Source organism: Argiope bruennichi, chromosome 9 (genome assembly GCF_947563725.1).
Source record: "Argiope bruennichi chromosome 9, qqArgBrue1.1, whole genome shotgun sequence".
Taxonomy (NCBI): Eukaryota; Metazoa; Arthropoda; class Arachnida; order Araneae; family Araneidae; genus Argiope; species Argiope bruennichi.
Window position 1 is genome coordinate 119,577,237 of NC_079159.1, and position 16,494 is coordinate 119,593,730.

General features: G+C 26.5%; 2 protein-coding genes across 3 annotated transcripts in view; one reads left to right on the forward strand and one right to left on the reverse strand.

The window, feature by feature from the left end:
* LOC129983742 (uncharacterized) overlaps positions 1–6,028 on the forward strand; it is a 33,554-nt gene extending 27,526 nt beyond the window's left edge. For both annotated transcript variants that reach the window (XM_056093350.1, XM_056093349.1), the window contains 2 exons: positions 1,547–1,667; positions 5,185–6,028. In XM_056093350.1, coding sequence (XP_055949325.1) covers positions 1,547–1,667; positions 5,185–5,352 — 289 coding nt within the window. In that variant the 3' untranslated portion in view covers positions 5,353–6,028. The remainder of the gene's footprint in view (positions 1–1,546; positions 1,668–5,184) is intronic.
* A 1,420-nt stretch (positions 6,029–7,448) lies between these two features.
* LOC129983561 (probable RNA polymerase II nuclear localization protein SLC7A6OS) lies at positions 7,449–16,417 on the reverse strand. The gene is made up of 6 exons (XM_056093084.1): positions 16,102–16,417; positions 13,582–13,893; positions 11,774–11,904; positions 10,510–10,664; positions 9,826–9,894; positions 7,449–8,948 (listed from the first exon to the last, which is right to left on the reverse strand). The coding sequence occupies exons 1-6, from the start codon at positions 16,243–16,245 to the stop codon at positions 8,845–8,847; spliced, it is 915 nt and encodes a 304-aa protein (XP_055949059.1). The 5' UTR covers positions 16,246–16,417; the 3' UTR covers positions 7,449–8,844.
* Between the last annotated feature and the right edge of the window lie 77 nt (positions 16,418–16,494).

Here is a 16,494-nt window from a genome sequence, read left to right on the forward strand (position 1 = left end):
GAACCTTTCCAATGAAGACCAGTCTGATAACATCGTAACTCTATTAAAAACTTTAACATCTGAATTATCTATATTCTAACCTTTGTGCTGTTGTAACTTCATTTTTTACTCATCTTGTAAATTACGCAAGTATTAATTAGAATTCTTCTTATTTAGTACTCAACAGTGGAAGAAAATCACGTGTTTAAATAATTGATGAGAGAATGAAAAGGGAAAAGATAATTTCTTAAATTTTGAAATGGTGTGAAATTCATTTTTGAACAGTAAAATTTTCGGAACTTATTGTGGAAAAACACCAAAATTCAACTTAAAATTTAGGTAGTTAAAATTTCAAAAAAAAAAAAAAAAATGCTCGGAGGTGTTCATTTCCATTCTTAAAAACATAAGTGTGCCAAATTTCGAAGCATTAGGTTAAACGACCTGGCTTGCGGAATATAACATACATTATTATTGGTAGGGGTTAATGGATTAAAAATTAAAAACTAGAAATTAAAAACAAAGAAAATAAGCGATTTCTTTTTTTGCTTTTTAATGCACAAATGCAATATGATGGACTATTAAATAAAGCGAATTAAATAACTATATCGATTTTAAATAATAATGTTTTAATTAATAGCGGTCATTAATACAAAAATCCTATTTACCTGAGCGCCGAAATCAAAAGTAAGTAAAATGAAAAGAATTTGAACATTTAGATTTCCATTGTTCATCAATTATGAAATGGGAAAAATGAATTTTACTTCCTTTGGTGTAATTGACTACTTATAATTTAAAAGAAAATTCATGCATTACATAAAAACAGTCATTACAAAATAACAGTCTAGGCAGATTAAGAAACTTTTATTCAAGAGAGAACTTATTCGGAAATATAACATTATTATTACAATTATAAAATTACTATTTCCGGGCAAGTATCTTTCTTTCTTTATGTTCAATATAATATTTATATATAGTATATTTGCTTGAGAATGCCAATTCCTTTTTCTTTTAAGAATCAAAATGAATCTTATTTCACTTCACATTCATTTAGAAGCAAAATTAGGCTCTAACCCCACATTTATAAATAAGTTTATTTCACAAATCATCACAGAAGATAAAAAAAATAATCGAATTTTGTATTTTACCCTCATTGTATTAAGAATAGTTTGTTGTGGGCTATATTTGAATTTATTTAATTTTATAAGACATATATAATAGAGAGACTGCTTGTTATAGCACGTCCAAATCATTAAAATTACTTATTATATTTATCGTAAAATTACTTATTTATTATCGTAAAATTGAAAAATTTTTCACGATTAACTGAGTTCTAAAGTTTGCATCCTCCGAATAATGTAATTAGACTATGTCATGATTTGATTGATATTAAGTCGTTACTTATGGTTAAAAGTAACTCTGAACAGCTAAGCGAACTAACTGCTACTTCAGTAATACTGCAAGTAACTTACTTGCAGTAATTCAAAACAAATATAGTCAATTCATTATAAGATTCGCTTTCGTATATTGATTTTCTTTGAAGTCACTGTATGGTCTCATTCTGTTTTAGCTCTGTGTTTGGAGGCAGCACTCTCCTCCTCTTCCTCATTTGTTTTTGTTGCCAGAGGAAGCTACAGGCGCGGACACTGGCCATGGCAGACCTGACCAACGTCGAGAGCCAACAGAGACAAGTAAGTCACCCTAGCACCTTAAACATTACCAAAAAAATCTCATGCAGTTATAAGTTATGACCAGTTATCTAACGAACAATTCTGATTTTAAAAGATTGCTCATGGTAACTCGAATAATCAATTATTTCAAGAAGATAAATATGAATGGTAACTGGAATATTCAGTTATTTGAAGAACATAAATATGAATGGTAACTGGAATATTCAGTTATTTCAAGAACATATATATAAATAAGTTTCATGCTGTGATCTTCTTAATAACAAAATAGTTTAGTTTAAAAGAATTAAAAAAAATTAACACGTTTTAATTATTTTCCAATTTTTAGTTTTAACCTTATAAATATTACTGGATCCTAAACTAAATTTTTCTCGAATTCGCTACCAGATAAGACCACAGGTGTTCGTATCAATTTTTTATTAAATTAATGGATCATCTAATAAATAAGTTTTGAAAACATTAGAATAATGTATTTTAATAGATGCTGCATAAGTATATAAAAAATCAAAACTCTATAAGAAGAAGAGTGCAAGTGAAATTAAGAAGAAGTGAAAAATCAATTACAAAATTCAATATTTGCAAACATGAAAATCAAGTTAAATAAAGGGTACAAAAAAATATATTCAGTTGAATCCTATTTCCCTTGCAAGAAATATTAGACATGTTCTGTGGTGTTAATATAGCAAAAAATATAGTACATTTTAGAAATAAACAACTAGAAAACTTTATTCTTTTTCGATATTTAAATGGTAAACTTTTGAGGCATATTTTTTGGCAAGTAAAAACAATTTTTGATTTTTATAGTTTCAAAAGGAAAAAATTTATTCAACAGAATAAAAATGTCTACTATAATAAAAGTATTTTTGTAATAACTCATTTATATCAGGATAAAAAGAAATAAGCTACAATTTTTTTCTTCTTTATTTTATCATCTTGAACTTTCGTTGTTTATAAAAAAAAACTTTTATGGATAGGGACATCATGCTTGGGGTGTATTATCACGGATGATGTATTGCCGTAGATAAGATGACTTTTTTTTATATTGTGGCATTTCGGAAGCAATGTCAAATTTGCATCTTGCTTCCGAAAACGTGTTTTCGCAAGCACCTTACGACAGCTAGACATTATTTCCCAAGCTGTTTATTGGTTAAAAAGGAAACCTCTTCTTTCTATGAATATCTATTCTATAACATGGTCATATATTTAGAGAACAATGCTGTTATCCTGCAATAATCTGATTTAAAACGAAGGCAGAAAGAAAATTCTTCAGATTCAACATCCCTGAAAAATGTGCAATAAAACTCAGTTACAGTTACAGTAATCAATTCTGTATTTATATTAAGAAAAGAATTCTTCAAACATAATCGATAAAGTACTCGTATTTCGTATTGTTAAAACTTAAATAAAAAATTTGAGAAAAAATATTTTCGAGTTTTTTTTTCAAAGCAAAGACATAATTTAATTGAAAATTATATTTAATTAATAGTCACCTGTGGCGACCAAGTGGTTCGCAGGGAATAGTAGTGACATTTAATTTTAGATACACCGGATAAATATAACTTAATGTACATGTTTCCGCCAAATTGTGCGGCATCGAGCCGCGTTCTTTTAATTAATTTACTTAAATTCTCTATTGCATGCATGGCCCTTTCTAATGGAAACCAGTCCCATGACATCATAGTGTTATTATAAACATAAATGCTCGGTTCATCAATCTTCTAAATTTCGCGGTCTTGTAAATTACATAGATATTAATCAGAATCCTTCTTTAGCTTTCAGCAGTGAAAAAAAAAATCACGCGATTAAATATTTGAAAACGATGTGGATTTCAAGATAACAATGCAATCTGCTGTTAGAAATTCGGTATATATATATATATATATATATATATATATATATATATATATATATATATATATATATATATATTTAAAAAAATTCTCATAACTATTAAATTGCTATTATTAGAAAGATAATTTAAAAAAAAAATTTTGAAACGATGAAAAATTTATTTTTATTCAATAATGTTTTCGAAAGTTATCGTTGAAAAACACCAAAATTCAGCTAAAGTTTTAATTAATTAAAATTTCTCTGAGATGCACATTCCCACTCTCCCTCATATATATGTGCCAAATTTAGTAGCTGTAAGTTAACTGTTCTGGCTTGCAGAGCGCCAAAAACTCACACACTCATCTTTATAATTAATAGAGACAATTAATTACGTCAGCATACCTTTCATATTTAAAAGGGTCTATTCTGGGACTGAGCCCTTAATTTTGATTAGCAATAGTATGACGAAGAAAATGCCTGACATGTCAATCCCATTTCCAATAACTTATCGGCAAGATCTCAGAGGAATCGTAGCATGTCCACTAACACATCATATACGCTACAATTGAAATACAAAAAGTATTCTTTATTCAATTTTATTCATGAAACTACCTTCCTTCTTCAATATTTAAAATTAAAAGAAACATTTCTGAATACTCATTCCAAATAAATTTGCATGTAAGGCATAAAAGAAAGAACACGTGTTCTGTAACTATTCATAATATTTTAGAAAGCTATTTAGTTGTCAGTTAATTTAATTCTCTTCGACGACAGAAGTATATCCAGTTACCTGCATAGAGGCAAACGATTATTAAATGCTAATTAGTTGAAATAATTCATTTGATATGAATTTAAATTGATATTCTATTCATTTGCAGTGAGGGAGACTGGTTCTGGCCAAAGTAGTAAAATACCTTCGCAAGCGAAAATTTACTTTATAAATTTTATGAACAAATATTTAACAATTATACTAATAAACATAGTTTATTAGTATGTACGTATGTATGAGTATGTGTATAATGTATGTATGTAATATACTAATAAACATATTTTATTGGAGCTTGAAATTTCCGAATGTAATATCTGATTCTGAAAGAATAAAATATGTTATACTTTCGGTTTCATTAAAGAGGGCGACTCTTCCAATTTTGCTTTGCTGAAAATATCCGAAGATAAATATCATATTCTGAAAGAACGAGTCGGTTTAATTAAAAAATGCAATTCCTCAAGTTTTGATTTGATGTTTAATGAAATTCAATGTAATAACTATTTGTGACACTACAAATGTACAGATAGTAATAAACCGTTTGCGGTCTCAAAGACGTATTTACCTTCAAATGCCATACTCTCTTTAATCGCCAAGCTGATAATTTTATAATACTTAATAATAGTCTTCAATTTCCACAAATATGACATGTAATTTGTCTGATCAAGTGTGAAAACAAGAAAAGAAGCTACATGGCGATCTAAGAAGATCGCAAACTTCTTTCTTCTGTATGATTTAAAATATTTTATTATTATTATTATTATTCATTAATTATTTACCAAAACCCGACCACTAAGCGGCTGTTTGAATCTTCCACAAGCTCATAATCTAAAAGATAAAAAGTCTTATTCTAAATTATTATTACACTTAACATTTTAATTATATTTCCACGCACTGACATTTTCTTTTTTCTTTCCTTCACAGAGAGCGATTCGAAATCAGCGACGTAGCGATACTCATCAGTTGATAGCAGCCATCATCACCCCTCCCCCGGATTACAACACGGTCATCAAGAAAGATTCGATCTGCGAACCCGCACCCCCCACTTACGAGGTGGCTATGTCGGGACTCCGATCGGATGGACATATGTGAAACGGCTCTTCAGAGACCGCCCTGGATCTAACAACAAGCAAACGCATGGAAAATTCTTCCATACATAGAGACATTGCAGTCATGCCTCTCTTACAGATGAACAAAGAACATTCGTTTTATTTTAAGAAAGGGAGGGTAAAAGGGAACAAGGAATATTGTGGCAACTGCATCTGTAATCAATCATGGGCACTATAAATGGAATATCAATCTGAAAGAAAATTTTCTGTTTTAACCCACTTAATTGATAGGTAATTGTAACGAAAAGTCTTGTGTTACATCAAAACGTTCTCTTATCAACGAGTAATTTCGCCATTGCAACAATGAAATCGATTTTCATTAGATAAGATTATTTTTACTTAGATAAGTTCATTCTACCTATACATAAGTATCATCTTGTATCAGCATCGTTTCTGTCCAAAACAATAGCATAAATGTCTTTTGTGGATTTTTACGTAACTAATTTGATAAATGGTGTGAAGACTGACTTTTATAATATGAGTAAAGTAGAACAGGAATTTATCATAAAGTTTTTAAGCAACTATTGAAACTAAAAAATATCTGCAATCTCAGAAAATGTGTACAAGTGAGACAAGAAAGCAAACGAGAGTATTCTTGAAGTACATTGTGTGTTAAAGCAAGCATTTTGTATTTCAAAATAAATGAATTTAATTTATAATGTATGTGGTGAATCTTGATACCTTACAATTTAAACAAGCAATTTTTTTTATGACTAAAGGATGACACTTCTTTATATAGATTTGCTTAAACTCCCAATATATTCGTTCATGAGTTCAGTTTTGAGATTTATTTTCTTCGCAATGTTCACTTTCTATTTAAATATGTGATACCTTATTTTCAGTAATTTTTCTAGAAAAAAACACATATTTATTTGAATATAAATATTTCCATTTGATGCAGAGATTGTGCTTAGTTAAAGATGTAAGTAACAAGATCACAAATTAAAAACTTAGCAAGTACCATCCTGTAATCATCAATTAGTTAAATCTGAATGTTATTCAAATGATGGAAAATAATGTTTAAAAAATTATATCCAGGTCAAATTTTAAATAATTTAAAAGTAGTTTGATACAAAGTGAGTGAAGTGAATAATTCCGATAGATATAGGACTATATTAGATGACTAAACTATAGATATATGACTATATTAAAGTTTTTTTTTTTTTTAAATTGAACATATGTATGAATCGAAACATACAATCAACTAATAAATTATTTAAAAAAATTTCCGTTTGACATATTAAGAAATAATTATAAATTTTTCATTATCAGATCATTTGAAAACAATTTTCAGATCTTTCCATTGATTACTGTTTATATAAATAAATACACTACCTATATGACTTTTGAAACTCCTAAACATGTGCACTGTTTGCCAAAATCTAAATACAATTTTGTTTTTAATCTCATTAGTGATTCTTTTAAACTTTTACTACTAATATTTATAGAAGAACTATTAAAATATTCCCTCATTCATACAGAATTATATGACAAGACATGCCAGTAACATGCCAATAGTTATGACAGGACAAATGGTTAATATTTATGAATAAGTTTTTTTGCAAAGTGAACTTTCTAAAATTTACTTTTTATATTGAATATTCATAGTAAAACTGTATACTTCTTTCGGTTTGAAACATAATTTCACTGATTGCAATCTATCAATATACTTAATTTGGAATTAACACTTAGGGAATGCCAAAAACCTAAATTAATTTTTTTATTTTATTTATAATTTTTCTAATAATCATAGAGCAAAAGACTACAGTGTTTTAAAAACTGTTGTATTTTTAATCAAATAAGAAGAAAAATGCAATTTTGAAAAATATTCAACTTATCAAAAATATTAAACAATCAATTAAAAAAAACATTCTCCCACTCATAAGAAATGCAGAATATTCCATATTAGTAGAAAGAAAATTGCACCATATTTTTGTAAAGCTGTTTCATATACTTAAAATATCCAAAAGAGATACTGCAAAATATCTTGCAATATAGCAACAATTAAAAAAAAAGAAAAGAGAAGAAGAAATTTTAACATTAAAACAGTTTATTTACAAATATTTACAAAATCCACAGATATGTACAAAAGAAATGTTACAAAATCACAAGCATACTTATAGATACATTTAGCAAAATTTCTTTACAAAAACGACACATATGCAAGAATACACATACAACTTAAGTAAGTTCTGAACACTTTAACATGAGATTTTTTAAAAGTAATACCAGTTGGTGGTTTATTTTCGTCATTCCAAAGAATTTCTTTAAGAATTTTTGAAAGCAAAATATTGTTGCCTTTAAATTATTTAATAAGAGCTATTGAGACATTCAGCATAATTTTTAAAACAAGCATTTCTTGTTTTTTTTTTAATGCTGATTGCAAGTAATTGAAATATATGAAAATATATATTTTATATCAAAACTTAAATTTCGAAAAATGGCATCTTAATTTTAAACAATAATCAGATCTCAAAACAATTAGACAATTGATACTAAATATGGATTTTACACAAAGGACATGAAATAAAAGCATAATAATTTAAATATTGCACAAATAACAGAGGTAGTTTAAAAGCATTGCAATGTATTTTACTTGCATATAAAATATAATTAAATATAACAAACAGCATTCTGTCCACCAAATGGAAATTAAATTTTATTAACAACTATACTAAATGCATATGTAAAAACATAATATAAAAAAAATATGTTTGCCAAATTTCAAAAGTTCTTGAAACATTAACTTAATACAGCAAGGTTTGAGGATTAAAAACAGATTCAAAGCAGCAAAATGCTCATCAAATACAAAAATAACATCTGATGAAGAAGCACATTAAAAATATTTATCTATACAGAAGTTATAATTTGAATAGTGATAAAAATATCTTTATAATGAAATGCTAGTCTAGGTGATATCTGCCAATGAAATATAATATCTTTTAATAATGCATTATCCTGCACTAAGAATAATACATACACAAAAAAAGTAAATGATAAATATGTTTAACGAAATTGATCTTTCCAAACAAATAACTTCATATAATGTTTTTATAAAACATCCATTTAATAGAAACTTTTTTCTTTTTGTTCTCAGCAAAATAAGATTATTATTAATAGCAACTAAACTCTTGCCAGCTAGTGAAACAATAATCAATACTGTCATGGATTTTAAATAATTAAAACAAAACTAGATTATCCTGAAAATACAATTAATATAAAAGTTAAAATAATTCTTGGAAAAAGTTTATATGCAAAATCTTACAAAATTTTTCCTAACAATATTAATGAGTATAGATATCAAGATGACATTTATATACAGTAAATATCAAAATTCTTCCAAGATAATTTAAAATGCAATTTTTCTGTTTCATAATAATTCCTGAACAAAATCTTTTAGCATAAAAATAGTTTCATGAATTGCTATAACAATATATAACACAGATATGCTTGACTTGAGTAGAGACAAAACATTTCAGTCACTTGAATCATTGAGTTCCATGAGAATTTTTGATCTATCATAGTCTCCATCATCTTCATCATCACTATCATGACAATAATCATCTTCACACTCATCATCTGTAAAATAAAATGAAAGCATCAAAAGTAAATTCTTCCAAATGTGTTTTCCTACCTAGAATTTTATGGTTAGGAACTATTTGTGCCAAACACATAATAAAAAGTAAAAGGTATGCAGGCGTAAGATGGGGATAAAGTTCTTAGATATCATAGGTGGTGATGGAAGAGCCATAGTAGTCATTTTTACAGTCTAATTTGCATAACTATATTTGTGGATATAAAATTTTATTTTAGTAGTACACAAAATATTATAATTTTTAAACTTTTAAATGTATTATAGAACATGAAAAATTTAAGAGTAGTGATATCACAAAGTTCCATTAAAAATTTAAGATTTTAGGACTCAATTATAATGAATTCATACTGTAAGCACCAGAACTTTGGATATTGGATCAAAAGATTCAGCGATGGGAAAGAAATGAGCCAAGATCAACTTAAATAACAGACATGGAAACTGATTAATTGTGCATCAGTCATCATTTCAAGATAACTCTCCATTTTGCTGCAGAGTTTAATCAGCAGCAAAATAATGGTACAAGCATCAGTTACAAACAGTTTGATTTACTAATGATTACATAAACGAATAAGCACGATAAAAACTGTGAACAACTTAAAAAAGTTGTAGAATTTTTAAAATCCACCAAAATCCCTTTAAATAACAAAGAACAGTGTAAAGATTTAAAAATAAAGTAAATTGTTAAACAAAGATAACATGAAATATTTCTATTAGTAAATCTGAAACATGTGTAATGAAATAAGCAGAATGAAAATAAAAGCTACATAAACTTTCAGTTCCAAGAGTCAAACTGAAAATTTTAACTCATGAAACTGAAAATCCAATGCTCTACATAGAATCTTTGATTAGCAGTACACACACCTATTCGCAAATTTCTGATACCAGGTTGACAGTAAGGGTCATACTCTTCCGATTCATATTCATCAGAACCTAAAATGAAGAATTTTTTTATTAGAAATAATTTAATAAACAACAGGAATTTCATGATAAGAAAAATAATATTATAAAAAATTTAAAATAAAGATTTATTTTTTCAATTTCAAATTTAGCAAGATAGAGAACAAAACATTAACAAATTCAATGGGAAATAGAAAGAGACAATGAATTTATAACTAAAAAAAAAAAAAAAAAAAAAAAAAAAAAAAAACACCCCTATTTTATTAATAAATTTATAAGATTTTTATTTGATGTAATGAACAGTTCAAATTATCAAACGCTAATCACTCAGCAAAAATGTTTAGCTTAATTAAAAAAAATATATAAACATTGAAATAAATGTTTCTTATATATATAATTTTACTTAGAAGACTTAACTCATTAAAGCAATAATAGGACATCTATATAAAGAAAATGATAAAATGTAGATTATTTCTTTTAAAACTTAAATCGTTCTTAAACAGAAAATTTAAATTTCAGTTTATTAGATTCCTTGAAGAAACGACTTTATTTAATGGTTCAATGCACATATTCAGACATGTATAACTTTTATGGCATTATTTTTAAGGTAATATAATCATAAATATTCTTACAAATGAAAATAATTACCCTGGTCAGATTCAGAATTGGATGATTCATCTTCAGGATATTCATTCCTCCAATTATTCTCATCATTGCTGTCATCTTCATCTTCATAACATTCACCATCATTATCACTGTCACCAGAGTAAATGTCATCTTCTGTCATAGTACATGGTCTCACACTGAAATAAAATAAAATAAAAATCAACTGGCATAGTATATAATTCTTCAATTGGTAAAATATACTAGTTAATGAAAATAATCAAAGTATGTAATCAAATAAAAAGCACCGAAAATGCATCACTAAACAGTTTTTTCAAAGATTCACTTTTTATAAGTTTAGAATCTAAATCAAAATAATAAGATATTTATAATAATTGCTCAATATACGGTTTATTTAGATAAACATTTTCTTTTCTAAGTAGGGATTATTTTTAGGATAAGTCTTTTCATATTGAAGTCCAATTAGAAGACGAAAACAATTTAAAATACTTTTAAATTATAAAATTCAGAAATTTAACAGAAAATGCATTACATCGAACAGTAATTTTTAAAAAATTTAATATATCACCAATAGATTACAAACATGTGCGCACAATTGTTTCAGCTTAGTTGAACTGTCCTATTTCTTTCTTTTTCCCAAATAATGTTTAGCTTAAACTCAAATAGTGAAAAGATTGAAATATTCAGTTTACTCTATCAATAAAATTTATTTCAGGTTCCCCCTTCTTCATGATAACTTGAGATTTTTCTTTCAGAATATATTATATACTGTACCAGTTCAGTTTAGGTTATATAACACAGATTTTAATGAAATAAGAAGTATGACAAATAAAAAAAAGAATGCTGGATTAATCACTATTTTCATATTCATCTACAAATGATGACCAATTCAAATTTCAATAAATATTTTTCAAAAATAAATGAAGTCTTTACAGCAACAACTTATGTATTACCCACATGTTAGTGATTAATTGTCAAAGATCACACACACTATCAAGTTCTTTCTTAACTAAAATCTGACCATGTTCCCTAAAGGCATGCATAAGTAACCAATTTATATTATTTTTTATCAGGCATCAAAATACAAAAGAGATAGTGAGAAATATTTTTTCAAGAAATATATTGGATTCTTTTTTAAAAGAATTCTTTAATTAAGAAAGAAAAATATGCAAGTTATAGAATAACTTTTAAAAAAAGGGATAAAAAATACCATGTTAAAACTCTGAAAATAATATTTACCATAAATAATGATTTATATCAATTCAATGAATATTTTTCATTCAATTACCTGATAGGATTCTCTACAAAAGAATTATCTATCTGACCATTAGCTATATATACATCATATACATAATCTCCTGATTTTTCTCTGACTAGAGGTTGGTCATTGCATGTGATGTTACTCTCTGCTTCTTCTGCCTAAAAAACAATTCAAAACAATATTAATCAAAATGCAATTAAAAATTGATAAGAAAAATTAACGTTTAAGTTATGGGAACCAAACTCTGAAAATTTCCTCTACTTATGGGCTTTGAATAAGAGAGACACAAAAATTCTTTTAAGCATGTTTGTTGAAAATGACCCCTTCGACTTCAATCACCCATAGCCTTAATGTGTATCTTTCTCCACAGTAGTAAACAGGTTGTTCTTTTGTGATTTTCAATGGCAATATATGGCTTTGTATCAAAGTTTCATTTCATCTCCCCCTTAAATTGGTAATTTGCTAATTTTGCAGGGTATACTATCACATTAAATATTATCATTCTTAAATTATTTGACTAATTAAATAAAACTACACCAATTTTATCATTTATTTATAGAAATAATACAAATTGAAATTTCCACTATGATTATTTTAGAATGTGAAAGGTTAATACTAGAAATTTAAAAAATATGAATCAAATAAAAAAATTAATCAATAGATTTATATACAATATCCACTAAGAAAAAATTTCTTTACTTTCCTGTCATACCAGTTAGAAAACATCTTCAAAGTAAAATTAATCATAAACAATTATTTTCTATCACATTTGAATTGAATCACAAGAATAACATACTCTTTAAAAAAAAAGTGCCATTTATTTAAATAGTAACTAACACAAAAGTTAAAGAATTAAAAAGACACATATCATTTTAAACATAAAAATTGATAGCTTTAAATAAGAAGAAAAATAAACAGACGTCATGGTTTAGCTTCAGACACAACAACTTTTTTTTTTATGAAACTTATATACAATATAGTAAATTATACTTTGGAAGATGTAATTTGCTATGTGAAAATGCACCAACACCAAATTACTGGATAACAATAATTTGTTTGAAATGCATTTATTTCATTTTAAATGAATGTATTAAATATATTTTTTATAAATTTTATGATAATAGTTATATCTAAAAAAGGATTTTTTGGATTTTGTTCATACCTTTCAACTTAACCAAGCTTTTAACTAATTTTAAAGCTTTCAAAGTTTTTGTTGGTTAAAATCTTTGACAGGATTAATAAAATACTCTATTTACAAATACTTAATTAAACAATACAAAAATGCTAGAATAATCCTCAAGAATTGTTTTGGAAAAAGGGAAAAAAATGTTATGAATCATACAGAAAAAGATTAATATATATATATATATATATATATATATATACTAGCAAGAGAAGCAGAAAGGAAGATAAGAAAATGAAGGTTCAGATTAAAAAGTTTCATTTTTTCCCCCTACTTCCATATATATATTAATAAAATGAGTTTTATCAGAGGAGCCTGAATAGAATGAGATCATGATATCTGTACTACACAACATATACAGTATACATATAATACAATCACTTTCCTTAGTCAATTCTATCATTTGCTAAGTTATAATGCTTATTTTTGAAGCCTTAGTCACATTATTTTCAACAGGGTTTCTGAAATCTTCTTCCACCCCCCATCCCAACCAAAAGTCATCAAATGGATTTTACATGAATTCTCATTCTCATAATTTTGCTGCGCCTCCTTAATAATTATGTCAGTTTTTATAGTATATATATATAGGAACTTACTTCAATACATAACATAACAAGATGCATATAAACAATATATATATATAAATATATACCTGTTTCTTTACATCTTCTGATTCTTCAATAATATCATAAAGCTGAAAAAGTTTACGAACTTCAGCATTTTCAGGGGTTATGTTTACATCTTCTTCAATTGGAACTGTTTCCGATAAAATGAGCCTTCGATTGTTGAGTAAATCTAATTTTTTCTTTTCACTAGCAGCTTTGTTTTCTCTCCTAAGTTTTTCATATAAGCTATGCACATTCTTTTGACTAGAAACAACACTTTTGGGATCACGCCATTTTGAAAATCTTTGAGCTTTGTCTTTGGAAAGTACTGCTTGAATGTGATCTTTAACAGATTCAGTCTAAAATAAAACAAAAATGAAATATTTCATAATATTTCTATTGCCACCTGCAAGATACATAACACAAAAGTGATAACAAATTATAAAAAGGAAAATCATTAAATGAATCTTATGCTTCTCCTTTATATAAAATATAAACATATAACTTCACGTATTATAGTCTATTTTCAGGAAAATAAATACTTCTCTTCTGTTATTGTGGAAACTACTTTTTATCTACTACTTTTCTTAACTTTTATAGTTTGAAATACCTGAATTTAATTTTGCAATCTTAAAACCACATTTTAAAGATATATATAATCTTTAATTAAAAAATGACCACTTAATGAAAAATATTTTTCAAATATTGAAAAAATTATTAGCAAAAAGATAATATTTATGCAAACTGCTGTTCTTCAGGGCCATTTCCTGCTTCATGTCTACATAAGTACTACATTTTTCCTTTCAAAAATCAAAACTGCATACTCAGAACAGCATGAGTACATAATTTGACTGAAAAGGGCCAGGTAGTTTTCATTAAAAAGAGATCCAACAGCTGCAATTTAATTTGGATAATCACTCACTCTCACATAAAAACATACAAGGCATCTGCTATCATAACTCAATAGCTAATTCCTAAATTATTAAATAGATAAAGTGCTAGTTAGAAAAATGTTTGAAATGATAGGAAGAATTATATTTTTGTATTGTTTGAGTCCATATACATATTTTTCAAAATGAAATCTATTTTTATACAGTTCTTTGGTTTTATCAATCATATTTAATAAAATATTCTTAACATTAATAAAAAATATTAAAAAAAAAACAATATGCAACTAAAAATGAATGGTTTTGTTAAACATTGAGGATTATTATTTTAGACAAATTTTACAGCTAAATTTGTTACTTCTAAAGATATGTTACAGGATCAGTTGCAAATTGAAAATATACATTGTTGTATTATTAAGGATAATTTTTTTAAATGCTTTGAGAAGAGAAGGTATTACAAATGCTTTAGAAATAATTTTAATATATAGAAATTTTTAATCAATCTTTTCTTTCTCTCATTTCATTTTACAGGACAGTGAAAACTTTTTTTGTAATCAATCTTACACTTTTAGTTATAAAATATTTGATATCAGAAATAATATTAGGGAACTCAACTAACATAAAGGGAGAAATAAAATATTCATGTTTTTAAATTCACAATATAATTTTGTGTAATAGATTTCAAATTAGCTGCCAACAGAAATTTGAATCCTTCCATGATATAAAATATCAGCTGCTTGTAACAGTATGATATCCTTGAATTTATATATATATATATATAAAATACATGGAAAACAAATTTTTACAATTGAGTATTGTTATATTATTTAAAAACGCATCTATATGTTAATAACAAGGTATTATTTACATTTTGTAATATATGATTGTGCACATGGAAAAGAATTAATAACATCTTAAATGTATCATTTTACAGCATCAATCACAGAATATTCACAATACTGAGAAATGTTGTGACAATTCAGATAATGCAATCAGAATATATGAAAGGCTACAGTCATTATACATCAAATTTTTTCAGTGAAACACATCCATCTACAAATATTATTTTCAAAATTGTTAAACATTCCAAAGAAAGAGGCAGTATCAGAAATTCTGTCTGAATTATATGTTATACAAAATCAATCCTAAGCATACCAAATGAATTTGCTCTGGGTTATGCTCTTGCTTATCCCACAGCAAAAGATTTTAAAATTGCAAATAAATAAAATTTAAAATATGCAACATATTCATACTGCACAGTATTGGCCCGGGAGTTATTACTAGGAAACCAAGAGCAGTAACAATTTTATTTTAAACAAACATAGGAGAAGTCCTTCTTTCATGAATGAAATTTTGTCTGCTTACATTAGAAGGAAGTGTCAATGCACATAAGAATCATTTTTTAGCCTCAAAATCTGAGGCTAACTAAAGCAGAATTCAACTTAAAAATGCATTCAAACCGAAAATTTTGGCTCTAATCGGCTGAATCAAAACAAATAACACATATAAAACTTGATTGAGAATTGATATAAAAAGATCATTTTGTAAAAATAAACATACAGAATTTATAAAACAAAAATTATCAATCTCGACACTAACAATAAAATTCCTAATCATATAAGTTTCAAATATTACATATTTTTATAAAAATAACGGCATAAAAAAGTTAAAATCACTTACTTCACTTTTCAAAGTTGCAGCAAATTTGAAGAAAACTTCATTTGTATTTGAAGTCTCATCAAATTTCGATCGTTTTAAAGCAACAACTAAACCTTCTACCGGCTCATTACATGCTTTCCTTTTTAATCGAAGAACAACTGACATTTTCTCTTAGAACAATTATTCAATACTAATAAACATTCACTGGTTTATCGACAAGAATGATTTAATCTTGATTATAACAAGACTTTGCAGCACGTTCAGAAGTCACACTTGATTACTAACAGCAAGATACACAACCATTTCGTCATACCATAACAATTTGCTCCACTGACCACCTTCCATTAAGTCTATTGAGCATGCGCGAGCCAAAAGCGTGAAATTGCCAAATAATTTCATAATATTTTAGAACTT